Source organism: Rhea pennata, chromosome 2, assembly GCF_028389875.1.
Source record: "Rhea pennata isolate bPtePen1 chromosome 2, bPtePen1.pri, whole genome shotgun sequence".
Taxonomy (NCBI): domain Eukaryota; kingdom Metazoa; phylum Chordata; class Aves; order Rheiformes; family Rheidae; genus Rhea; species Rhea pennata.
The window spans coordinates 47,156,144-47,182,302 of record NC_084664.1 but is presented as its reverse complement, the minus strand read 5'-3'; the positions used below and the strand labels follow the sequence as shown (position 1 = coordinate 47,182,302).

At 37.7% G+C, this 26,159-nt stretch overlaps 1 protein-coding gene across 5 annotated transcripts in view; it reads left to right on the top strand.

The window, feature by feature from the left end:
- Nucleotides 1-772: 772 nt before the first annotated feature.
- CAPN7 (calpain 7) overlaps nt 773-26,159 on the top strand; it is a 35,468-nt gene continuing 10,081 nt past the window's right edge. For 2 of the 5 annotated variants that reach the window (XM_062569401.1, XM_062569404.1), the window contains exons 1-16: nt 773-990; nt 5,340-5,448; nt 7,155-7,312; nt 9,567-9,634; nt 10,893-11,093; nt 12,568-12,654; nt 13,471-13,597; nt 14,388-14,473; nt 15,881-15,974; nt 17,624-17,770; nt 19,093-19,199; nt 20,644-20,764; nt 21,038-21,182; nt 22,705-22,804; nt 24,442-24,577; nt 25,116-25,191. In XM_062569401.1, coding sequence (XP_062425385.1) covers nt 889-990; nt 5,340-5,448; nt 7,155-7,312; nt 9,567-9,634; nt 10,893-11,093; nt 12,568-12,654; nt 13,471-13,597; nt 14,388-14,473; nt 15,881-15,974; nt 17,624-17,770; nt 19,093-19,199; nt 20,644-20,764; nt 21,038-21,182; nt 22,705-22,804; nt 24,442-24,577; nt 25,116-25,191 — 1,864 coding nt within the window. In that variant the 5' untranslated portion in view covers nt 773-888. Of the gene's footprint in view, nt 991-5,339; nt 5,449-7,154; nt 7,354-9,566; nt 9,635-10,892; nt 11,094-12,567; nt 12,655-13,470; nt 13,598-14,387; nt 14,474-15,880; nt 15,975-17,623; nt 17,771-19,092; nt 19,200-20,643; nt 20,765-21,037; nt 21,183-22,704; nt 22,805-24,441; nt 24,578-25,115; nt 25,192-26,159 lie in introns of those variants that run through there. The other 3 variants (XM_062569402.1, XM_062569405.1, XM_062569403.1) reach the window with 3 other exon arrangements.

The following is a 26,159-nucleotide window of genomic DNA, read 5'->3' as shown; positions in this document are numbered from 1 at the left end:
TTTCCTGAAACTGCTCCTGAGGAAGACAGAAAAAATATGCAGCCTATGTAACAGATTTAGGCTACAGAACTGTCAATACGAAAACAACCTAAGCTGCCTACCTGAAGCACTACAATAGCAATGAGATTTTTAAGAGGGAATGATAGCATTGGCCTTTTCTTGCTTGCTTGCTTTTACTTTAGACTGGTATGGTATATAGCCAGGTAGTCCAAACTCAAGCCCAAAGCGTATTTTTCAATGAGAACTAAAACACAGCTTCTCTGCAGTTCACAGCTCCTAAGAAACCACTAGATAATTTGAGTGCCTCCACTAAAAACATTCCCACCCGCCATCGGTGCTCCGACAAGTGACACACTCAAAGCCTCCCCTACCCAACCAGGTCCCCAGCTCACTTCGCCACTGGCGTTTAAATGGGTTGGTGGTTTACAACACCTCTCCGCCCCCCCAACGGCCGCCCCCCAACGGCCGCCCCCCAACGGCCGCACGTACGCGCGCACCGCCCACCCCCGAGAGCACCGCCCCCTCGCGCTACGCCCCGCCTCACCCGTGTCCGAGCATGCGCAGTACCGTGCCCACGCACGCCTCGGTTAACGCCACGCTCCCACATCGCGGAAAAAAACAAGCGTGGGGGGAGAGGGGGGCGCCACGGGCGCGGGGCGCATGCGCAGCTCCTCCCCTCGGTGGCACCGCGTCGCCGCGAGGGGCGCGGCAGGTTGCGGGTGCCGCGGCCGCTGCCGTCGGGGCCGGCGGGCGGGGCCAGAGGCATGGGGGCGGGGCCGGCGGCGGCCGTAGCGGCCTCGGGAAGGAAGCGAAAGCGGGCGCGGAGCCGGCGGGCGGCAGGTGGGTCGGTCGGTGAGGCGTCTCGGTGGCAGGAGCGGGGGCCTGGCCATGGATGCCAGCACGCTGGAGCTGGACGCGGTGAAGTTCGCGCAGCTGGCGGTGCAGCGGGACCACAGCGGGCGCTACCAGGAAGCCGTCTTCTACTACAAGGTATGGCGGGGGTGGGAGGAAGGGAAACTGCCCGGCAGCCGCGCCCTGCTGCGTGTCCCTCGCCCTTCCGCCGTGCTTCCCTCAGTCGCGCCGGTCCCCCCTTCCCCCGCGAGTCCCCTGCGCGCGCGAGGAGAAAGGGCGCGCGCGAAGGCCGTTGGAGCGGCCGTTGGAGTGACCGTTGGGGCGGGCGGGGATGGGTGCGGCCGTTACAGCGGGGGGCGGCTTTTGGCTGACGGCCCGTACCTGCCCCGCACTGCCCGCCTTGCCACTCGAGAGGACGGGCGGAGAGAGGACGGCTTGCCGCGTACTTCTCCTCGGCCCGTTTCCCTCCCGTCATGGGTATGCCCTAGAGTTTGAGTAGGCTGCTTGGCCGCGGATAAGACATGCTTTTTTCCGGCAGAAAAAGAAAGCAGAAGGTCGCACATGCACCTAGAAAGTTTAGCAGGGTCTGGAGGAGCTGCGTCGTTAAGCTCAAGTTGTGCAAAACATTTTCCACGTGTTTTATTTTTGGATGAGACCAAGTACTGCCCATGTGTTGCTGTTTGTTAATGTGTTTAGACTTTTCACCGCAGCAATACTTGGAAAGTGGGCGCGGACACTGCTTCCACCTCATGGAAACGTAACCTCTTTGTTGTGTCTCATGAAGCTTCGTGCTCTTCTGTTGTACCCTGAAACCGTCACTGATTCGTTTGTCCTTGGCTGTCATTACTGACATACTCCCCCCTGACCACTTAAAAGATCTGCTATGTTTTGTATTGGAGATATGAGGCCCAAGCATTTTAGAAAACTGCAAATGGGCAGATTGAAGCTGTTGAGTGTTGAGCTGGGAACAGCTCTGTTGTATAGTCAATCACAAAATAAGTAACTGAAGTAGACAACTACACAGGGAAATAGGAGATTCTTAATAATAAACTAGTTTCAGATTGCATGCTATGTGTGACTTATGCTTTAACCACATAAAAATATCCCTTACACTGGAACTGCTTTTTATTTCTTTGGGCTTTTGTATTTACTCTTCCAGCACAGCTTCAGGCCTTTGTGACCTGCAGTGTGGTGAAATTGCTTCAATGGCTTTCTCAGTATCTCCAGACTTACTAATGGTATTTGATAGCTTGAGTGCAACCATTCTACAATATTCTGCATGTATTAATTTGTTTTATTTTGTTGGTTTTATGCTTTGCGAAGTTATATTAAGCAAGTTATGTCTTGCTTTTCAACTGTAAGAATGAATTTTTTTTGAAACCGATGTTTGTCTTTGGTGCAGTAATTATTACAGATATTCGATTATCCTGCTGAAGTAATTCTATTCCATTAACTTACCAAGTGCTCCGAAATTCATCATTTATTTCACAAGTGCTAGATGTCTGTGAAATGTATGAAAAATACAGTGTTTATAATCATTGTGGGCCTGTGCATGTAAGTGTGACAGGATAGGAAGAAGAGTATCTTTTCTTTTTTAACCTGACTGTTAATGTAGGAGGAGCTATCATCAGATTAAACAGTGTGCATGTGTGTGTATGTAAGAGGTATAATTACCAGGAAAAAATGCTGAAAAACACAGGGGTCCATGAATGTATACACATGGTCTGATGGCTATGCACAGTGCAGCTGCTTATTACAATACCTTTCTCAGCATATCTGGAAAATTGTTGGGTGCTCATCAGAAGAAAAACATCTTTACTGTGCAGATAATTTTTTCTGTACAATTTTTGTACAGTGAAAGTCTTTCTCACTTACTGTGTGTGCATGATGTTCTTGCTAAAAGCAAAGATGCATCTCTGGTAGCGTTGGTGCACCTGAAGCTACATGAGTATACTCTAGAAAATCTGTTCTGGTTTACGGAAACTAGGCCACAGAGCAGTGTGAGTATGGATGCTGTGTTGCATGAGGAAAGCTGAGTCTCATCTCTGCAGTGAACACTTCTAGTGTTCAAACAGGTGGCTGTTAGCAATCCAAGGCTAGATATTGACTTTTGTGTCAGATGATATGTGAAAGCACTGGTATTCAAATTGATGTCGACTGGGACAGGGAGAGCAAATAGATGTATCCATCAAGTGGTTTTTTTTTGTGCGTATTGAGCAAGTATATGTACATTGATTGAATTCTTTATACCTAAGTTAGATACGTTTGGCTTTGCAGATGTTGCCTGAAGAATGATTGAAAATATTAGACTGAACAAAAGTAGTTATGAAATAGGATCTAGTATTTTAGAGATGCTTTCTGCATGTTCGAACAGTGTAAGTAAACTCAGGACCTGTCACCAACCTCCTCACTAATTGCTCAAAGCAGTTCAGTGCAGACTGGTGCCATGATCGCTACAGACATGGGAAAGCTCAGATATCAAATCCGATTCTGCAAGAACTTGACCTAAAAAGGAAACATGGGAAATGTTATATTATGGTGTTGATAGACAGCAAACTGACTTGTCTGAATGGAGTTTCTGTGGCCAGCAAGTGCCATTCACTTCTGCTACAGTGGAATTTTGACACACTTGTAGAGGAGGGCTGTATGTAAACCAGCTTACGGTAACAGTATGGCCTTTTTGATAAAGATACTGTACAGAAATGTCAGAAACAGATTTGGGCAGCTGATGACTTAAGCAACACTGCTGAAGAATATTGCCAAGCTTGACTATCAAACAGCAGTTACCAACTTGCAAACTGCTGACCAGCAGTGAGCTTAGAGTGATTGTGCCACATTCATCATGGCAAAGAACAGTAGTGATATTGAGAAGATTGTAGATAATGACTCTGAATTGCGCTTCAGTCTTCTCACTACAGACAGTAGACGTGCTGCCTCTGCAGGCAGTGGTTGACTGCTTCGGTCCTTTGGAGGCTTAATGCACAAATGACTTTTCCTCTCTGTGTGTCTAAAAAACAGGCCAAACAGTTGTGCTTGAAATCACAGAAGAAACATCAATTACATATTGCTTTTGTAGCACTAGTCTGAAAATCTACATTGATTTTTTTGTATTCAGACAACTTACCATTATAATACAATACATATTATATCTGTACTTGTGGTATGTCACAGACAAATATACAGGTTTTTTGAGAAGATTTGAGTGCTTTGTTTTTTTTTCCAAGGATAGCTGTATGCTAGGCCTTAACGATATTTAATTGCTGCATGTAAATGAAACAGAACTTCTCTACCTTTGTGTTGCTGTGGACACATTTTACACAGTGTAGTATGGCGATGAGTTTTGACAGGGAGTATGTAATACCTAATTCTGTGGTGCTTGACAGTAAAAAATAATATCCGACTAAAAAGCACAGGCTGTGCCAGGATCAGCTCTAAGTTTGAGCACACTAGGCAGATGCCTAGGGGTGCAGACTGATAAACTGGACAAAATCACAGTCGTAAAACAAGCAAGATCCTCTGGCCATGGCTCTGTGCTTGCTTTCTGCAGAGTAGCCTCTCTGAGCTCCATCTTTGTAGAGCACCTCTCCGACAGTTATTGTTCTGCTCCCTACATGGTTGGCCTGCTCCGTGATTGCCTCTGTCTGTTCTGCTGCTGTTGGCAAGGCAGGCACTGCCATGGAAGTGGGCCACTTTGTATACAAAGAATGAGGACAAAGAAAGATACTTTATCCTCATTTTGTGGGTTGACAGAATTCAATTTTTAGTCTGAGACTGAGTCAGCTCTGAGCTGTTCATTACAACCCTGCTAAACCTTACATACTTTTCATAAATTAAGTGAATAGATAGAGAACTTAGAGAATTGAAAGCATTTTTTGTTGATAAATATGTGCAGTGTATAAAAAGTCTTAATGCAGATAACATACTATGCTTCCAACCCGGAGAGCTATGGTCCCTCCTGGAAGTAAGCTTCCATTCAATATCCAGTGTTTTATATGCATACAAACCTTTAAAGATAAAATTTGAGAAGCCAAGAATTTTTAATTTTGTACAACTTCAAGATATGATAGCTTTATGCTGTACTAATAGAAACTGATTTCTAAACCAAAATTTCATACATTTTAGTTTGAAAAGTCTTTGTATTGATTCACTTCTCATTATTATCAGCCTAAATGTAGGTAATGTGAATAGGTGGGTTTTTTTTTTTCAATCTTAAATCTGAAGCCCTCTAAAAATAAAAGGCAGTTTGTGACCTATGGGCTTTGCTTAAATCAGTTAAGTGTGTACTTGAAAAAGTTTATTGCTTAAAATCCCTTAAGCCATGCTTTTGACTAATACAGATGGACCTTTAGATCTATATGTATAGAATCTAAAGAGATTTATGCAGATGTGGTGGTTTGCTTTTGTATAACTCATTATTCCTGTAGGTCTCAGTTTATAGTTCTCCAGGCAGCAAATATTAACTTTGTTTCAACTTCTTCGCCCTGCAGGAGGCGGCACAAGCCTTGATTTATGCTGGGATGGCAGGGTCAAACTTGGAAAATATTCAAGAAAAAATAAATGAGTACTTAGAGAGAGTTCAGGCCCTCCATTCAGCAGGTGGGTAAAGAGCTTTCTAATCAAATTCTGCTTAAATTAATTGAGTAGAAAGCCTTTTTGATGCTGTGAAATATTTGTCTGTGATGTTGCTCTGCTTTTCATGATTTTCCTCCTCTGTGAAGGACCACAGGTACAAAGAGCATTCAGAAATGAAGCAGAGTGACTTCCTAAGGACATTGACATGAATTTTCTTTCCTTTTAAATATTCTTAGGAGTGACATCTGTACAGCAAACATGAGGAAATAATAAAACATAGGAACAAAAAAAGATGAGGAACAAACCAAACTTACGTCTAAGACTTGGCCACATAATGGATTTGAAGCAGTTGGTTTTGGCATTTATGTAGAATTGCTAAGTTAGAGAGAGAGACCTCAGAAGCGTTTTCTTGTTTGATTCTACTTCAGTATTTGGGCTTAGAGCAAAATCTCCAATTCTTGTACATATGTACTTTCCATTTAGAATCACAGAATCACTGAGCCTGGAAGGGATCGCAGGAGCTCCCTAGACCAACCTCCTGCTCAAAGCAAGGTCAACACTGAATTCAGACCAGGTTGCTCAGGATTTTGTCCAGCCGGGTTCTGAAAACCTGTAAAGACAGAAATTCTCCATCGTCTCTGGGTCCCACTCCAGTGCATGCTTGTCTTTATAGTGAAAACTTTTTTTTTATGTATATATATAATCTTTTATATAGCCAGTTGGCATATCCCTGTTTCAGTTTATGACCACTATCTCTTTCTCCTGCAATATACTGCTGTAAAGAGCTTTACTGCATCTTCTCTATAACCTCCTTTCACTGACTGGCAGGCTGCTGTTAGCACATCCCCAAAGCCATCTCTTTTCCTGGCTGAGCAAGCCCAGCTCCCTCAGCCCATCCTCACAGACCAAGCATTCCAGCCCCAACTATCTTAGAGATCTCCACAGGGGTGCAGTATTCCAGATACAGTCTACTGAGTGCCAAGTGGAGAAAGATAGTCCCTTCCCTCCATCTCCTGGCCATGCTCTTGCTGATACAGCCCCAGATGCTGTTATTTTCATCCCTGTCTGCACCATGCTGGTTCCTACTTTCCCCAAGACCCCCAGGTCGTCCTCAGCAGATCTGCTCCTCTGCAGGTCAGTTGCAACCTGTACCCTGCAGAGCGTTACTCTGTCCCAAACACAAGGCATTGCATTTTGCCCATGTTGAATTTCATGAGGTTCCTGTGAGCTCATTACTTTAGTTTATCTAGGTCTCTTTGAATAACAAGCATGTCCTCGAGTATATCGACTGTATCTCCTGGTTTGCTGGGGTCTGCAAACTTGATGAGAGTGCACTCTGTCATCTTCTTTATAGGTTATTAATAAAGATATTAAATGAGATAGATGCCTAAGGAATTCATGTATTGCAGCAGGTGATGTGTTTTCATAAGCATTGATGTATTTTAAGTAATTAAATAACTTTTTCCTTAATGTTGCATGAAAGCTATTTTATTTACACTGTTACTTGATGAAATACCCTGAAAATATGTCTCTGGTTCCTATGTGGGGGCTCTCTATTTTCTTGATTTTGCTTTTTTTGTCCTTGCAAAGATTTTTTTTTTTTAGCAAAATTTAAAATTTTCAGTTTCCAGACAAAGAATAGATATTACCCATCTAATTAGAAGCCATGGTGTTTGTTAGTATCTTATTAAGGATGTTTCTACATGCTAAATACTTCCTTTTTCTTTTAGTTCAGTCACAGAACACAGACCCTCTGAAGTCAAAACAACAGTTGGACCTGGAGCGTGCTCGCTTCCTAGTTACGCAGGCTTTTGATGAAGATGACAAAGGCAATGCAGAAGAAGCTATAGAGTTGTACACAGAAGCAGTGGAACTCTGTTTGAAAACAGTATGTTAAGCTACAAGTTAACTTGGTGGAATTATGTGATGGTAAGGAATTCTTCCACTTACACAAGTAACTGACCATTAAAAGCTGGCTTAAAAATGGAGTACCTGCATTTCTAAAAATGGAGTACCTGTATTTCTAAAAACTATCTTTGAATCTTTTGTCCAGTATTTTTTTAATGTTTCTTCCAATCTCGATATTATACTGTTATCCAGCACCATCAAGTTACGAGGACTTGTGATTTTTCTCTGAACCCCGTTATACTAAAACCTAAACCTAAAACCTTGGAATATTTTTTGTCATATTTTGTCTGGGAATTAGTGAGACACTTAAATTAAAAACAGTTAAAACTGAAGAAGATGACTTGATAACGTGTCAGCTATTGTACTTTCCTAATATGATAACGGAGATAATTGACGGGAAAATCTTTTTGAGTAATACTTTCCAAAAGTGTAATAGTCCACTCATGCCAAAACTAGTAAAAATGTTACTTAATTACTCGCTGCTTAATATTAAAGCTGTAATGAGTGAATTCAGTTCACTCTGAAATAAGTGGTACAGATAAATTGGCCATTATGTGAGTGCTGTAGAATATAATTACAGGTACTGCTTTTTCTGTGAAAACCAGTTGCCATAACTAACTCATTACAGGAAGAGCTCACCATCATGATTTAACTCCACCAAGTTTATTGTTCTTCTTTCTCTTCTCTTCCCTTCTCTTCCCTTCTAATAATGTAAATATATGTGGGGTATTGGGAGGGAAACATTACTATTGCTACATACTAGGGTATTTCTGTACTCTTGAATTCTTGGTTCTGCGTAGGCTGAAAAACCTTGATGATACAGTGCAACCAGACTAAGGGCTCATAAAACAGATGTAGATCTTCCATTTGATTAGCTGGATCAGAACTTCTTCCATCTATTATATAAAACCTGTGGTGGCGTTGTACTGTTTTTCCTCTGCTGTGTTCCTCCTGTTGTATAAGTGCATGCAAGTATTACATACATATATAGTAGCTAATCTGAAATTAGGTCAAATATCAGGTGGTACTCTTACCTGGTCTTTCATTAGGTGCAGTTACTGATGAAGTTTATTTTAATCTTGACTAGCATGTTATTTTTGATAAGATGATTTTAGGCTTTATCCCTCAGGTTGATCAAAAACTACCTTCTTCTTCCCAGCATGAAAGAAGACTGAAGGAATTCTATTCTGAAGCATTGCTTTAGTCCTGGTTTCTGCTCAGTATATTCAGGTGGAGATATTTGTCTCCTCCTCTACCCTTGAAGTACTTGTGGAGCAGCCATTCCTCGCACCATCTCCGCTGCTTACCTTCATACATCTTTCAAAGTCTTTTTCAGCCAAGAACCCCTCAGCATAATTTCTTTCCAGATCACAAAAAATTGTCTGGAAAACCTTATAGAGGGTGTTTCTAGTTTTGTTTTAAAGGGTGAAAGTAGCTTGCCTCTTGTTTTTCCCCGTTGACCTAACTGACTGAGGAGAGTGAGTCATGATACAAAGCTAAAACCTGAAACCTGTTTATGGATGCCACAGGAGCCACACTGCACATCGTACCTCTTGCAGACTGCTTAGCTGCACTAGCCATGCTTCCTTCACCTGTAAGAAAAAGAAAAATATAAATTAATTGTATGACTAAACTGTCATGGCTGACTACCCAACTGATAATAGAAGTTAGCACTCTTAATATCTGTTTTGGTGCCTTGTCATAGATAATTATATGCTTTAGATGTGCAAGAACAAAATTTTTAAGTTGGAAGCATTTTTTTTTAATGAAAGAAAACCTTCAAGTTTATTTTATTTTGTCTTAAATTTTCATGATTATTTTTGACACGTTTAGGGAGGAGAAGGAATTTGAATGTACGTGAGTTCAGTAGTGTTTTAACGTAGTGTGTTTTGCCTTCTTCCTGCCCATAGTTTTAATATGGTTAATTCTTCTGGCAAACTTCTTACATATACAGTGTTTCCCATGCTCAAGCATTTTAAATACCACTTTCATTCTGTGAACACTCACTAGAAGAGCAAAATGATATTCATTTACTTAGTATGCTTTTTATGTTGCCATTAAAAACAAGTATCTTCTAATTTCAAGGGAGAATTGGAAAAAATAGCTAGTTACAGTTTGATGCTGTAACTTACAAGTGTGAAATTTGACAAACTGATTTCTTTTTCAACCTGTTTTTTTGGTTTTTTTTGGTTTTTTTTTTAATATGTAGCTTTTTCTTCTGTTTTGTATTTAAGGCTACTGAAACTTCAGAAACTGTCCTTCAGTCAAAACTAAAACAACTAGCTCGACAAGCACTGGATAGGTGAGTATAGCCAACATTATCATAAATATTTGCTATTAAGATTAAATCCACCCTGTGAGTTGGATTAGCTAATCCAGTCTGTCTGTTTTGTGCTGCAAAGAGCGTGGATTCTGGCTAGAAGCGGCTTGTGTAGCTTTCTTCTGGTAGCTAGCTGCCAGTTTCTACACAGCTGAGAACATAACTGTTGTGTCAATCCTCTGGGGACTTTAGGACATGCCAGATTAGGGAGGAGCTGTGTATTTTTTGATGCCAATGCACCACTTCAGTCTTCAGAGGTACAGATTGTGGTAGTCTACTGTAATTTTTGGCTTCTATGAAGATGCCAAATTCAGGCTAGCACTAAGTCAGGGTGTCAGCATCTCTTCTTCCTAATGAAGACAGTTTGGAAACTGGAAAATGTTTAGGTTAAAGGTGGCAATGTAATTATAAGGATTGTGTTGTATTTCCAAAACCAGTTACACGAATGCAAGTTCACTGTAACTCCCTATAAATTAGCTATGTAATGGAGGTTAGAATACTAGTCTCTATGCTGTTTCAATATAAGCTGCTGATTAGTACATTTCAATCTGTGTTCAAGAACAATATATTTATTTGTTTCTACGTGACTATCCATCATCTTAATGTAGCAACAAAAATACACAATCTTCAAGCAGTTGAACTGCAAGTCATATGCTGGATTGTGAGAATGGCAGTGTGGCCTTACTAGCATGGTAGCTGCTAGACAAATTAAAAACGGGTGTTATGAGAGGAAACAGCACAATAAGAGATGCTGAAGCCAATATTGGTGGGTTATCACTCTGTTCCTGGCTTATAGCAAAGTAAGGCAGTTAGGAAATTTGTTTTCGTTTCCTGTTTGAGAATCATTTCTAAGAGTTTTCTCTCTCTAAATTTCAGTGGTCTTACTCTGAGGTTCCAGATAATGAACACTTGTATATATTCTCTTATTAGCATAATTTTAAAGGTGACAAAAATCTGATGAGTTCTGCCAGAAGTAGCTTTTAAGTGAATTACAAATGCTGTATTTTTATTGATTCTATAATGGGAAAATAAAGAGATACTGGCATTCTGAATTTCCTAAACATTAATCTTCAATTGATATTGGTCATTAATTGATTTTCTTCGGATAAGCAGTATTGGGGCAAAGTGGGCATTTGTTCATCCAATTTAACATATGTAAGAGCTTGAATCAGCCAATAAATAATTGAACCATAACCATATGTTTATTGTCATTGTAAACAGAATGTCTTTTTTGTTTTAGAGCAGAGGCACTGAAAGAATCTATGTCGAAGTCATCTCAGAAGGAGAAGTCAACTGTAGTTAAACCAAATCAGCCGGTCAGAACATTCTTTCCATTGGGACCTGATTTTTCTTTAAGTGATAAACCACAGACAATCAGAGCAGTACAAGCTAGTGAATCTCAAGGTCAGAGATACACTGCAGAGGAGATTGAAGTACTCAGGTAAGATGAGGACAATGCAAGTTTAATGCAATAGATTGAAGCAGCGTAAGTGTGAGGTGTATAAATAGAGGGTTGCGAAATCATCTCCTACAAATCCCATTGTTGCTATTTTCTACACATTAATAAATTCTAGTATTCTCTTTGGTGATGTATTTAGTGTCTTTTATTCACGTAGAGCACTTTCTAGAATGTGTTTAAATGCCACTTTTTTGTATTTGCCTGACATACTATTTTTAGTAGCCTTGGTTTTTTACATTACACCTATCCTACCTGACTGAGTTCACAACAGAACCAATTCTGTGAGGTATAAAGATGTCTTTAGAGAAGTTACAAGTACTACTTCACTGGAAGTTGAGAAAGCTTAATATTTTGAAGGATTGTGCCTTCCATTGCACCGATTTCTATTTGTGACTTCTCCCACCTCTAATAAGAATCAATGCAATCTGTAAAACTTCTAGCCTGAATTGTGAACTTGGAAGTCTATCAAATACATTTTAAATATGTTGTTCAATAAGTGTTTCAACCTTCCTCCTCCTCCTCCTCCACTTCCCTATGCAACAAATAAAATTGTAGTGGAGGTGATGCTCAACAGTATTCATGATTTGAAGCAAAATAGTCTTTCACTTGAAGAGACTTCAGTGGATGAAGGATATATTCCTAAAGATAGAAATGTATGTGCATTTGAAAAGTTGCAGAGCAGTACAAATTCTCTTAATCAAAAATTATTTTTTTTCTCTTACAGTATTTATGCAGTTTACAGTATTTATGCAGTATACATTTCTGATTTTGTTTGAGGAAGGGGGAGGTGTTTTTTAAGTCATACCAGAGAACGTCCAAGTTCTTTTGCATCTTTAATCATCATTTATTTTGAAAGTACTTCACGTACCTTTTTCAGCTAACTCCTTGGTTATAATTGAAACTTTAGTTACATTCACATTTAAGTATGATTCTCAGCTTTAAAAAGTGTTCTGTACATTTTAATCTAAAATATACTAATAAACGTGCAATATTTTGAGTTGTTATTGCTGTTTAACAGTGTTTCAAAATACTATTAACATTACTATTAATTAGATTAAATGTCATTAATTGTTAATTACTCCCAATTTACGCACCCTGAGACTCTTAAAAGAGAGGTAAAAGGTGACTTCAGAAGTTCTGTTTAGATAAATACATTTTTAAGTGCAAATTCTAGACTTATAAAAAGGTGTGTGGCTGATAATCATTTTTCTGCAGAGTCATGGTGGTTTGTCCACAAGTATGCACTTGCAGGTTTAGTGACGAAGCCATAAAGTACAAAACATTTGAAGACCAAATAAGTACAGTGCTTGTTCCCTTTTCAAGAGGTAGTGTTTTTTTGTTTTCGTAAGCAGTGTCTTCATAGTTTTTAAACATTAAATTTTGATGTCTCCTGGGCCTTAGTCTTTGAAAGATGATAGATAGGTTTGTAACTGTATTTTTCTCTTTCGGCTTGCAGAAAGACTTCAAAAATTAATGGTATTGAGTACGTCCCTTTCATGAGTGTTGATCTGAGGGAGCGTTTTGCCTTCCCTCTGCCGTTTTCGTAAGTGCTGTTCAATTACTAACCTTCGGCTTGTTTTTATTTCCAAAATTTTTCTGTATCCCATACTGTTATGCTTTCTCTTTCAGAACTTCAAATCGTTTAAGTAGGATTTTAATTGTAATTCAGGTCAGGATATTTAAATAATACCACTTACTTTTTACAGGCTAATCTTAGGACTGTTTAGTTTGACCTGATCCTGCTTTTGCTGTTGTGACCTATTAGGGGAATATTAGTTTTGGCTTTTTGGAGTACTGGACTGGGCTAGTGGTTTACATCTGTTTCCTAACTGTGCTGCCTCCTAGTCACTTTAGTTCCCTCTGCCTGAATTATCCATTTGTAAAAGGAAAGTGATAGCTGTTTCCTCTGCAAAGGATTATTCAGAGGAAGAGTGCTATGTAACTGCTAGGTTTTATGCATGAGCAGTGATATGTGTTCAGGTCATATAGACATAGTAGACAAAGACACCTCTGTTTCCTTCAGTTTTCTGCTAAAGGCTTGGCAGTCAGACATGTTCTATATTCTCAGGACCAGGGAAACTTATTAATTCATTGCTTGGAAGTAAAGGGGGAAAAAATGGGTTTCTATTTGTGTAGTCTTTCGTGGAGGAAGTGCTCAGGTTTTGTTTCATGCTTTTACCAGCTTTTACTTTTTTCCCCCAAATCATCAACTTTACAGTTGTTTTATAGTTGTGTATACAAAGCTAGGTAATTGTTTTGCATATGTTTTCTACTGTGTATCAGTTATATAAGATGTACCATGAGAACTTTTTTCTGAACTGCTGTTGATTTATTGCTACTTCTCCCTTCTTAAATGTAGTGATAAATGTGGCAAGTTACCATTATCCCCCAAACAGAAAGCAATGTTTTCCAAGTGGGTGCGACCAGATGACCTAACAAATAACCCTACCATGATTTATACTGTATCAAGTTTCAGCATAAAGCAGGTAAGTTGTTCCTAAAGAGAAGTATGTGCTCTTTGAGTTTGTTGCAGAGAATATGGGACCTTCTAAAGTTGAAAAGGAATACTTGTTCAAAATGGGACCCCCAAGTGTGAGGGAAAGCTTTTTTTTTTCTTTTTTTTTTTTTTTTTTTTTTTCTCCTGACCCTCTTAAGGATAAGTAAATAAATCAGTAAATGTTAAAATGTTAACAGTAGAAATGAAAATCAGACTATGAATTCCAGCAAAAATCTTCTTTTCCAAAAGCAATGGTAAAGCTAGCATCAAAAATGGAAAAGCATACACTGTGGTAAATTCTTCACTTAATTTTTTTGTATGTGAAAAATACTGGACAAGATTTTAAACATTTGGTTAACAAGAAGCAGAGTGGCCTATTAAGAATAGTGGAAACATGTTGTTTAATGTTAAGTTGCATAATGGGCTAGATTATTCTTAAATCAGCAACAGATTCTACCATTTGGATCTGGCATATGTTACACAGTGAGTTTTGGGAAGGTGGGATTAAGTGTATGTGGATGATGAGGTGAGATATCTGCACTTGTCTTTGGTGGTTTTTAGTAAATCTTTTAATTCTGCCTTGATCTGCTTGGCTCTGGTGTTGAGCAAGCATGCTTTTCCTGTCTCTTTAGTAGTAACTTTGATTCTCTTGGGTCAAATTCCTTTCCTTTTTGAAGGAAACTATTAAATGACAACTTTCCTTCCCTTTCCACACAAAACGTTTGTCTTTCAATATCTAAATATTAGTAAATATCCTTGTTATTTTCTTTCATTTACAGACAATAGTGTCAGATTGTTCTTTTGTGGCATCACTAGCTATCAGTGCAGCATATGAAAGAAGATACAACAAAAAATTGATTACGAGGTAAATAGCTGTCCTTTCTAAGATTTTGTCAGACTTAATATTGCCAAATTTTTGAAGTATGTTTTAGAGAGGTGATACTTAAACTGATGTCTGTTAAAATTACTTATGATCACATACAGTATTTCTAATTAAGTTAAAGTAAAAAATACTTGGATGAGTATTTTCTTCTTTCATAGAATCATCATAGAATCAGTAAGGTTGGAAGGGACCTCTGGAGATCATCTAGTCCAACCTCCCTGCTCAGCAGGGTCACCTAGAGCGTGTTAGACAGGGTTGCATCCAGGTGGGCCTTGAATATCTCCAGAGAAGGAGACTCCACAACCTCTCTGGGCAACCTGTTCCAGTGCTCTGTCACTCTCATGGGGAAGAAATTCCCCCTCACGTTCAGGTGGAACTTCCTGCGCTTCAGTTTTTGCCCATTGCCTCTCGTCTTTCATTAATGTTAGCTGAGTTTCTACATCTGTATCATTGGATAGGTCAGTAGAAATAAACAAGTATTTGTCTTTCCCTTCTCTGTCTGGGATTCATGTGGCTTTAGCACATGAAAGTGAAGACAACTTCATGCAGATGTATATTACAGACTTACAATCTAACTGTAGATATGCTTTTATAGAGAATAAATACTATGGATAGTTTTGTATTTTTTTGGTTTCTTAATACAGATTTTACCTACAGTGCTTTATAAACCTGTTTTCCTACTTCGCTGTGCAATGGATGGTACATCTTGCATCTAGTTGTACAATTAAAGTTAACAACACTGTCGCAGTTCTGCTTGACTAGAGTCCTTTGATAACTTTAGCGTGGGTTTGAAAGATTGTATGCAAGGAGCACATTGCAAGACCAGTGAGCAAATACTTCTGGAATTTTTGTTTTAACCCATACTATTTAGAAATGGATGTGGGTATAGGTCTTTGGGGTATGGGTCTTTTGGGGTTTTATTGTTTTGGGGTTTTTTTTGGAAGGGAGAGGGGAGGAGCAATGATTTCTGTACTGTGTCCTTGTTGGTCGTATCTTTGACTTATCATTCATACAAATACTATATTTGTACTACAGCTTTAGAAATACAGTTTGTTTAATAGTAAGATACAGTACTTGCCTTACTTCTGCTGCAGGAACATTTAGGTTAATTATTTTCTTCTTATTACTCTATTATGCAGCAAAAGTAAGGTCTGAAAAAGAAAATTTAGTTAACATCATTGACATTTTTGCTAAATTTGAGTAACACTTCTTGTGAAATTATAAATTCCAGAAACAGATCATGTTAAGCCAACTCTTAATATAAGTCTTTGTATACATAGAGCCAAGTCATTTATTTATTTATGTCATAACTTTCTCTCTCTCTCACTCTCTCTATCCCTCTCTCTCCCTCTCTCTCTCTCTCTCTCCTTTTTTTTTTTTTTTTAACAGTATAATTTACCCTCAGAATAAGAAAGGTGAACCAGAGTATAATCCATGTGGAAAATACATGGTGAAACTTCATATCAATGGTGTTCCTAGAAAGGTAAATGGTCTTGAGGAAACTGTTTAAAACACATGTTTTAGTAGCTCACTATGCTTCACTGTGAAGCTATGCTTATCTAGCAAAAACTTTGAATCCATTTTTTTGGTGGAAAATGGTACTTAATTGTTACACCTCTTGGGTTTCATTCAGGTTGTGAAGTATGTGACAGACTGTGGGTATTTTTTATGCATACATTCACTGGAATAACCTTACTCACTTATGTTAAATTCATAGCATTTCCTTGCGGTGCTTAAAGGAATTATGAAACTAATACAAGAGGGGAGGAAAAAAAGCGGGAAATAACTCTTTACCACTGTATAAATATATGGTGCGTCTTCATTTGGAGTGCAAATAATCCCCTTTCTACCCAATTTTATAAAGGAAGAAATAGAACTAGAAAAGTTCCAGAGAGGGACATAGAGGAAGAGCCTAGGTATGGAATTGACCACAAAGGAATGACTAAATTGACCAAAGGTTTTTGATAAGGAGAGGCAATGTCTGAAGGGATGTGATAGAACTTCATAAACTCAGGAACAGCTTTACTTTCTTTTCAGCATAACAAATAGGAGCATAAATTATGTATTTCTTCACATGGTACTTAACTGTACTCGTTGTTGCCAGATGATGAAGGTTTATGAGATTTCAAAAATTAAGTGACTATATTCATGGAGGGGAAAAAAAGCCATCAAAGGCTATTAAATGCTAAAATAATCTTTCTCAGGAAGTCCTTGAGTTGAAAAATTCTGCAATCTGAAGGAGTGTTTCAGGGAATTATCATTTATATACTTACCCTGCTCTTAGTATTCTTTCTGAAATAATCTACTATTGGTTGCTGTCCAAGACAGGTTTTAGGCTGAACAGCCATTTATTCTTGTGTGAATAGGATTATCCATCCTTCCATACATAGTACTTGAACAGAAAATGTGCTTTCGTAGTAGTGTGTATTGGTGACAGACAGATGTCAAAGTGAAAATGAAACACCTGTTACTGGAAATTATTTCAGACCATTGCAATTACTGTAGTAACAGTCAATAATGTTGAGCATATTCTGCCTAATTTAAAGAAGAAATGTTAATACTTTCACAATCGCTGCTTTGATATTTTTTTTTCCTTTCCAGAGAGAAGAAATTTAAATCTGGAACTAGAGACTATGAAAGTGATGTGACATATAGTTCGTTTCCCTTTAGATAAATAATCGTTTATTTTTCTGCCGGCTACAGAGCTCAGTCTGTGCTCTGTTTCCTAATTAGGTGAGGGATATTGTTAGGCTTTTCTCTACTTTTTTTTTTTCTTTTTTTTAATGCTAGTAATTACGCTGCACTTTTCTGTGGCTACCTCTTTCAATAGATGCTAAAGCAGTTTATAAGAAACTATTGTCATTATCCCCATTTTACAGAAGGGAAATTGAGGCAGGTGATCACAGCTCACCCAGTGACCAGTAAAAGAGCTGGCAATAGAATTTACCTTGTTCACTAGGCCAGACTACTGCAGGATTGAGAGAGGTATTCACATCTGAGGAAAAATGGTCAGGTCTGGTTGTGTCTCAGATGTTGTATATTAATGACATTTTGGTTTTATTATCTTTTTGAACTATTTTTAAAATACCTCATTAGCTTTATGATGATTTTCATGTGTTTTATTTTGCACAGGTTATCATTGATGACCAGTTACCTGTTGATCATAATGGAGAACTACTCTGCTCTTATTCTAACAATAAAAATGAGTTATGGGTATCATTAATAGAAAAGGCTTACATGAAGGTAATGGGAGGATATGATTTTCCTGGATCAAATTCTGTAAGTACTGGATTATTTATAGCAAAGGCAAAAAGTTCCTCTTAAATCATTTCAGATCAAAAAAATTTCTTTCTAGTGAAGTCTAAGTGAATTGTTTGCGGAGATGAGGATCAGTTTTGGGGGTGGGGTTTTTGTTACTTTTGTTTTTTGCAGATATGTTTGTATGCACTTAACTGCTTGATCGGATAAATTCCATCAAAATAGAGTAATAGGTAATTCTTGCTCAGTAGGAGGGAGTCAACTAGGAAAGGAACAGACTAATCAGTTAGTCCTTCCATGTATATAGTGGGAACAGGTATGTGGGTCTGTGAGAGTTACTATTTACCAGATTATTCCACTCGTTTGTATTAATACGAAATATGTTCATATAATACGGCTACTAAAGAAGAAGTCATAGTGTTACAGCTAAGCTGACATACAAAAAATACTCTTTTAAAAAGCCTGGTTTACTGAAATGAGTAGCCTATATATTTTTTCATTCATTACTTAGGAAGTATTTCAGATTTTTCGTTCTAACTTTTTAAAAATTTTAACAGTATATTTTTGGTTTCCTAATGCTGTTTGCATTCTAAGTGGATAATCACATTCACTGAAAGTATTCTAGGTGTTTATCTTCTGAAATACGATTATCAAGGCAAATACGGCCTTGCGTAAGAGGTAATCGTAGCATTTTCATGTATGTTTATTTCAGTGTTGGGCTACTTTGTTTTGGAGGAGGGAGAAGCTGGTGAGATGAAATAGCTTGGTGTGTCTCTCTCTCCTCCTCTAGCTTGCTATCCAGAAGAACAGCTTGACTTGTGCTACTTAATTCTGCCTACCATCCCACCTACCCCCCTCTGCTTTTGGCTATTACGGTTTCCTTGTATAAGCGAAGAATTACTTACTGTCTGTATTGTATTTGTAGTTGGCAAAGTTGCCAGCTACCAGTAATGGTCACTGACAGTTCAAACATATAGTCCGTGCTTTTACTTTGAGGAGTACAGAAGAAAAGAATGAGGAGGAAGTAACATTTCATGAAGATGAAGTGAGAAGATTAAAGCCTCTTTTTTAATTATTAAAAATACACATATAACAGCAAGGTTCCAAATAGTAGTTCTGAGAATGGACTTTCAAAGTCCATTAATCAAAGAAAAAATAGAACACATCATGGTTAATTGTTCTCTTATTTTCTTATGCATGCATAGATCTGAAATTCCAGTGCATTAATTTGTTTCATCAGTTCACTTTCAAATGTATGCTTGATTTCTTTGAAGGCACTTTTATAATTTATTTACAGGCATCATATGCTTATAGATCAGTTATCTATTATGATTGCATTTCAGAATATCGATCTTCATGCACTGACTGGCTGGATACCTGAAAGGATTGCAATGCACTCTGACAATCAAGCTTTCAATAAAGATAGTACTTTCAGAATGCTTTATCAGAGGTAGAAGTTTGTTCTTTCCTAAATAATCAAGATGCTTACTGTGCAGTAGCTGAGTTACCAATACAAAAACAGTAAAATCACCATAGATTCCTTGCTAGCATTGTGATACTACCACAAATTGTGCTTTATAGTGCCTCCATAGACTTTCTGGAAGACAAAAATTGAGGTATTGGTGACTTTGATGGAATCAAAGATTAAAAGGTTTCAGGAATTTTGTTTGAGATATAACTTTTATTCTTTGCCTTTGAAGAATTAAAAAATAGCCCATTTCTTCAGTTACCAATTGATGAAGAAAATGGAATATGAAGTCAGAAGAGGAGGTTGGAAGCAGTGTGCAAGTTAAATATGTTAAAAAGCAGGAGGAGATGCAGATAGAACCTTTCCCAGAACTTCAGCGTTGAACTGCTGACATTATGGAAGCAGTAGGGTATAGTATTTCTGATTGTATCACAAGATCTATGCCCTGTTAATAAATCTCCTGGAGAAGCACAATACAGAAAGTCTCAAAACTGCAATACTGATTTTCAGATCTACCATAACAATGCTACTTATAGTAAAAGACACAAGTTTAACTTAAAAATTTCATCTAACAAATGCTTTGATTCCTTTCAAAACTGTATCTGATTTGTGCCACCAGTTTCTCATTTCAAGGACATTGAAGGGGGTATTCTGTTGACTGAAGCTACCTACATTCATGACGAAAGAGCATGACTGTACATATCTGCAGTGCTGTCTTCAGTAGGTTAGGAATTCTCAGTTGTTTGTTATAGACTTCTCAGACGTTCTGGCATCATAGTTAGTGATGCCATTATGGCCAGATCCCATTTTAGTGTAATCACCATTATGTTTGTCTTCGCTAGGCTAAAAATGGGTCAGTCTACAGTTCAATGACTCTGCAAGCTGAATGTGGATTTTTATTTAATTATTATTGTTAGGTTTTAAGACACTGGAACTATCAACTGACACAAAACCTTTGTGTAAACCCCTACAAGAGTATAGAACCACGTTCTTATCATTCTTCAGGTTTTGTCAAACTCCCTCAAAATCATTGGGGGTGGTGGAATTATTAATTTGCTTATATAGTGTGATAAGCTAAGTCTTGATGAAACCACATTTGTGATCAACTGAGTATCTGTAAAACATATCTTTAATAGGTGACACAGCCTGAATTTCAGGTTTGACAAACACTGCTTTTATTGTATAATGAAAATAGTCATTTTTCACTTAAAGCCTACACATTAATATTGAAAGAAAATAATTCTATTTTCTCAAGCTTTCTCAAGAGTGATTTCTACTTACAAAAAAAATCATATTCCAGTTTTTATAAAGCAGAATTTCAGTAATGGGAAATGTAAAAACACACTATTGGAGCGTCTGGCAAATGTTAGTTTACAAGTGCTAAAATCTGAATTAAGGTATTTTTTTTTTGCCTCTTTTTGAACAGATTTCACAAAGGAGATGTCCTTATTACAACAGCAACGGGAGTGATGTCTGAAGAAGAAGGAGAAAAATGGGGTTTAGTTCCAACCCATGCATATGCAGTTTTGGATATAAGAGAATATAAGGTATCAAGTAAAATAAAAGATGTTTTCAAATGCCTATTTGAAATCTGTGTGCTTTGGATAGCTACTGGTTTCCTTTTTTTTTCCTTTTTTTTTTTTTTTTTTTTCTTTTTCTCCCTTCCCCCCTTTCTCTAATGGTGTGGTTTACGCTATCTGGGCTTCATTGGGAAATTCCAGAAAGTTTAATTATACTGTATTTTCTTAAGCTATTGGTTCATATGCCATGTTCATAAATCATCCTGACGAGTTCAGTAGTTTTATTTTGCATTTCTTTAGGGCCTTAGATTCCTTCAGCTGAAAAACCCTTGGAGCCACTTACGTTGGAAGGGACGATACAGTGAAAATGACACAAGAAATTGGACCCCAGATCTACAAAAATACTTGAACTTTGATCCCAGAACAGCTCAGAAAATAGACAATGGTAATAAGGCTTAACAATCACTATATATTCAGATAATACAGATTTCTGTGGTTTATCTCTGCCGGAAACTGGAAAAAAAAGTCTAAGCGGGAGGAGGGGAGAGTGGAGTAAAACAAATACTAGAAACTAAATAGTCTAAAATTTCAGGGAGCATGTGCATATTTTAAACGATCATTGCAGGTTTGACCTAGTTTAACTGATCTAGACAATTGAATGTATTTCAAATTCAGTGGCAAGAAATTATCTTAGTTTCTTGGGGAGGGTTCAGTGCAAAGACAACATCCTGCAAATATACTTTGTAATGCTACTTTTTAATGTGTGAATAGACTTTTCTACTTTTTTTTTTTTTTTTTTTTTTTCCTTGCATGGGTTTGTTGGTGGCGGGGCAGACTAACAGTTTCCAAGTTTTGCAGAAACTGCTTTTTAGATTCAAAAGAGATGGTGATTCTTTTTCTGGCATTCTAATTGCTGTTTGTTTATCTTTGACAAGAGAGTCCTTTTGTTTGGTGCCACTTACTTTGACAATAATAAGTTCCATGCAAATGCAAAGGAAAACTTCTGTTTAAATAAAAGAATAGCAGCCTTAGCTTTGTGATAGTAAAGAGAGATTGGCTAATTATTTAGTTTGTAGTTCATTTAGTAAGGAATTATATGTTTGTAAAATGTAGTCATAAATTTATATAAAATTACCTTAATCATTTTAAGGGAGTTAATTTTTTTTTTTTTGATTGGATTTACGTTGTACGGGTCTCATTGTCTAAATGTGATTGCATTTTCTTACTGCTACAAAATGTGCAGCTGCCTGTATCGGAGACTTGTGTTGTGATGCTGTTAACTTTTGAGAATTTATTTCATCGGAGTCAATAATTTTGCAGGCATTGTTGTTGGCTAGAAGTGCGATTAGATGAGCCATAGAGAATTAAAACGAATAGATGAGAATACTGTAAAGACAAAGTACATCCAGTGTGCTAAAGCAAGTCACATGGATGCTGGATGAAGTACCTTGAAATGTATGCAAATATTTTTACATGTTGATTAAAGATTTTGTTGTGTTGGCCTTATTTGATGGACCTTCAGCTGAACAGCAGACTAAAGTAGGTTGTTGAATTGAGGAAACCTATTTGACTGTGTCTAAATTTTTTTCAGAAACCTAGGAGAGAGAGGAAGGCAGCTCACAATCAGTTAATAATGTCTTTTTGGATGAAACAGATTCTCTCATGCCTTTGTCTCAGTATTTGAGAATGCAAAATACCCAAACAGCTTCAGAAATTCACTGGCCTTTGAGCCATACTAAAAGATACTAACTAAAAAAGATACTGACTAAATGATTTCTCCTAGTTTAACTTGTTTCTTTTGAAGGTTAAGATTTAATTTAGAAGTGTGGGCAATGGACACATTACTACTGAATTTTACAGAAATGTAGATTTATATAAGCCGTATGGTTTGCGTGGAAAGAGGCTTTTGAAAATTGAGTAAAATCAAGGTGTCTGGTAAGCAAACAATAACAGCAGTTCCTTTGTAGGAATTTTCTGGATTGCTTGGGAAGACTTGTGCCAGTATTACGATGTTATTTATTTGAGCTGGAACCCAAGTCTTTTTAAAGAATCTACGTGTATTCACAGGTTGGTCCAACAGAAAAACTTTTGTATTGAGACATCACTGAATGTTTTGATGTGGCATATTTTCTTCCTTCCACTCTTCCTAGTTACAGCTGAAAAGGTTGGACTCCAACTATGTTCTCCTGAACCTGACTTCACACTTTTAAATTCTCAATCCAAACTTTGCTTTTGACTACTTCTGTAAAGCCAATGAAACTCCTGGGACCTCTGTGATGATGCTGTTGACCTGAGGCTGGGTAGCCAGATTCTGACATCAGTCCTCAGTCTCTTCATCAGAATAGAAATCAGCCTTTCATACACTCCATGTTTGTTGAAAGAGTCACCAGGCAGTGCTTGAGTGGCATAGCTTTTATTCGTTTTCCTTGTGCAGTGTTTGTTGTCTTTGCAAGATGTGGTCAATGATGTGAAGTATTTTACTTAAAATAACTATGACTGATGAAAAATTGAGTTAGTTAACCTTCCTTGCCTATTGATTTTTCCAAACATGACATTCATCTCCTACCTTGTATGCATTGTGTTCAGTCTTGTCACTCAGCTTGAGAGTGCCCCTTTCTGTTTCTCTGCTCCACTGTACTGTGCTCTGCCACTGCTTCCACCTTGCTTCTATACATGTTACCTCGTGAAAAACATGTTCATCCATATTAAAACTGCTGAGTTTCATCCATAAAGGCTCCCTCCATTTTCATGTTCAAACTAATTCTGAAATAGACTGCCATGATGCAGTAAGATGAAGGTGTGTGTGTGTGTGTGTTATCCTCAAAGCTCATCTACTTGTCTCTCTCTCTTACGCTATTAGTGATTATCATACCTCTGTGTGGGGAAATGCCTGGCACGGTGGCAATCATCATAAACAGTGGTGCAGTGATGGTAATAATTTGAAACTGGATTGATAATACAGCCTCCCAACACGTGCTGTTCAGTCAAAAAGTGTCGGGAAGGAAGGTCAATGGGGTCTATAAATAGATTTATCCACTTTTATTCCCAGCGTGCCAACTTTGCATTTAAGCATCAGCACCTTTTATTTTTTCACGCCATAGTTTCGCTGTTTAGGCAGTTCATGAGGCAACAGAAAGATTTTGAAATAGAGCACTTCAGAGATTTTCAGCACTTCATGCAGGCAGCCTTCCAAACATGAAACAAACTATTTTTTAAATAAAAATTCTCTGAATAAAAAAATGGAGGAAACGTCGTTGTTAGATTTTGGAACTAACCATAACTTATATACAGAGCCCTACAGTTCCAAAAGCATAACGCTTTTTCCTTTCATAATATTTGGCATGTGCAATCATGACAATAACTGGCTAGCCCCAGGCTCCTTGAGTTGTTCAGCTTTTTGCTGTGGTTTGTGTAGTTGCAATCGCTGTACCAAACAGTCAAGCTGTTCATATTTAGCATTTCTGATCATCACACTTGCATTGTAGCAAACTCATTTATAAAACGAAATTGTAAGATAATGCTTCTTGTACTGTAATACTATGTAGCCACAGTTACAGATTTCTGTAACAATACTGTGACAGTAGAAAGTTAGCCCTCAATAATTTTGTTGCTGATGTTAAATAGCTGCGTATATATTTGGAGTTAGATTTCAAAACACAAATTAATGTCTTACTCATCTAATAAAGCATCTGTGTTACTTCTAGTACCTGGGATGCAAAACAAGGTCCAGTGAAGGATGCCTACAGCCTGGCTAATAATCCTCAGTACAAGCTAGAGGTACAGTGTCCACAAGGTGGTGCTGCAGTTTGGATTCTGCTTAGCAGACATATCACAGATAAGGTGCCACATTCTTTTTCTTATTTTTTCTGTGTTATGAGATCTATAATATCTTCTGTAAATCTTTCTGTATAGCTCTCTGTATTATTAGAATATTGCTACTAATATTTTCCTGTATTTCTTTTAAATTCAGCAGGTACGCATACCTGAATACAAGTTTGTTGAAATAGTAAAAATTGACTGAGGTCATTATATTCCACTCATAGTGCATGAATGTTTAGAATGTAGCTCTTGCAGTTCTACCTATTCGTTGTGCTTGAAAGGAAATTAAAAAAAAAAAAAAACAAAAACAACAAAAAAAACCTTCTTATGGTACTGAAGTAACTCCAGAGGCCAGTGCTCTTTTCAGTGAAACTAGTTGCAATCCAGTTATTTCAGACATTTTTTTTAAAGAAATAGATAAAATATCTCAATAAATAAAAATACCAGGTCATATCATGTGGTGGTCAGAAGGGGATGATAGAACCTGTACTTGAATATAATCATACATTAGTTACATTCCACAGAAATGTGTAACTCTGCTAATTCATTCTTTTTATAGGATGACTTTGCACACAATCGAGAATTCATTACAATGGTTGTATACAAGACTGATGGCAAAAAAGTTTACTATCCAGGTTAGTGCATCTTAATTGCCAGGAAGATGATGCTTAGAAATGAATGAAGACTTGTGGGGAAGAAGAGAGGCATGCTTTGCTTTAAAACTAGAGTCCTCGTTCTTATAGGAGAGGATCAGCCTTCTGAAATGTTCATTTTGCCCTCTTTGACTATCTTGAACAATCCACGCAGAAGGAATAAGCCCAGCTATACATGGCAGAGATAGAAGGGGTTAACCCTGCTTACAGATCTGTCCTACTGACACTTACTTTGGCACAGCATTTTCTTCGTTGTTCTTTTCCTTTTGCAGTGGCAATAGTTGATACTTGAAAGTGGCATTGTGTTTCTAATTATCAAATAACAGTTATCACCCACATTTGTGAAATAATTTAAAGGTTTACAGCTTGCACTAAATGAATATAATCAATGTTAATTGTTACATGAACTTGGCTTAGCAAGCCACCTAAGCAAGCTTGTGAAAGAAGTACTTTGAAATGTTTTTTTAAGTGTTCAACTTTAGGCACAGAATGCTTAAGAAAAATATTGAGATGCCAAGCTTTTGTTAAAATGTTGTTGTTAGCCATTACGGGTCAGATTCTACTTGCCTTGAGAAGAAGGGGGTTGGATTTTGGAGCTTTGTTTTTAGCTGCAAAAAAGCTACATAAATTTTTATCTCAAGACAGATAGCAGGTTGCTTTTATCTTAACTTAGGAAATAGATGTAATGCCTAGCTTGAATGGACAGTTCAGACTACAACTTATATAGAACTACTAATATCGTCTTTCTTTTTAGATTGGGTTAGAGATCTCAGTGTGGCAAATGTTTCTCGAATTCATCCAGTGGAGGTGCATCCTAAGAAAGGCAGGATTTGGCCTGTTGCTTCTGCCAATAGGGAGTCTCTTTAGTACTGCGCTTGTATTTTTAAGATAGCTCCTCATAAAGCAGTTAGAGATTAATGAGTCTGTTTTAAAGTTATTTTGAACAAAGA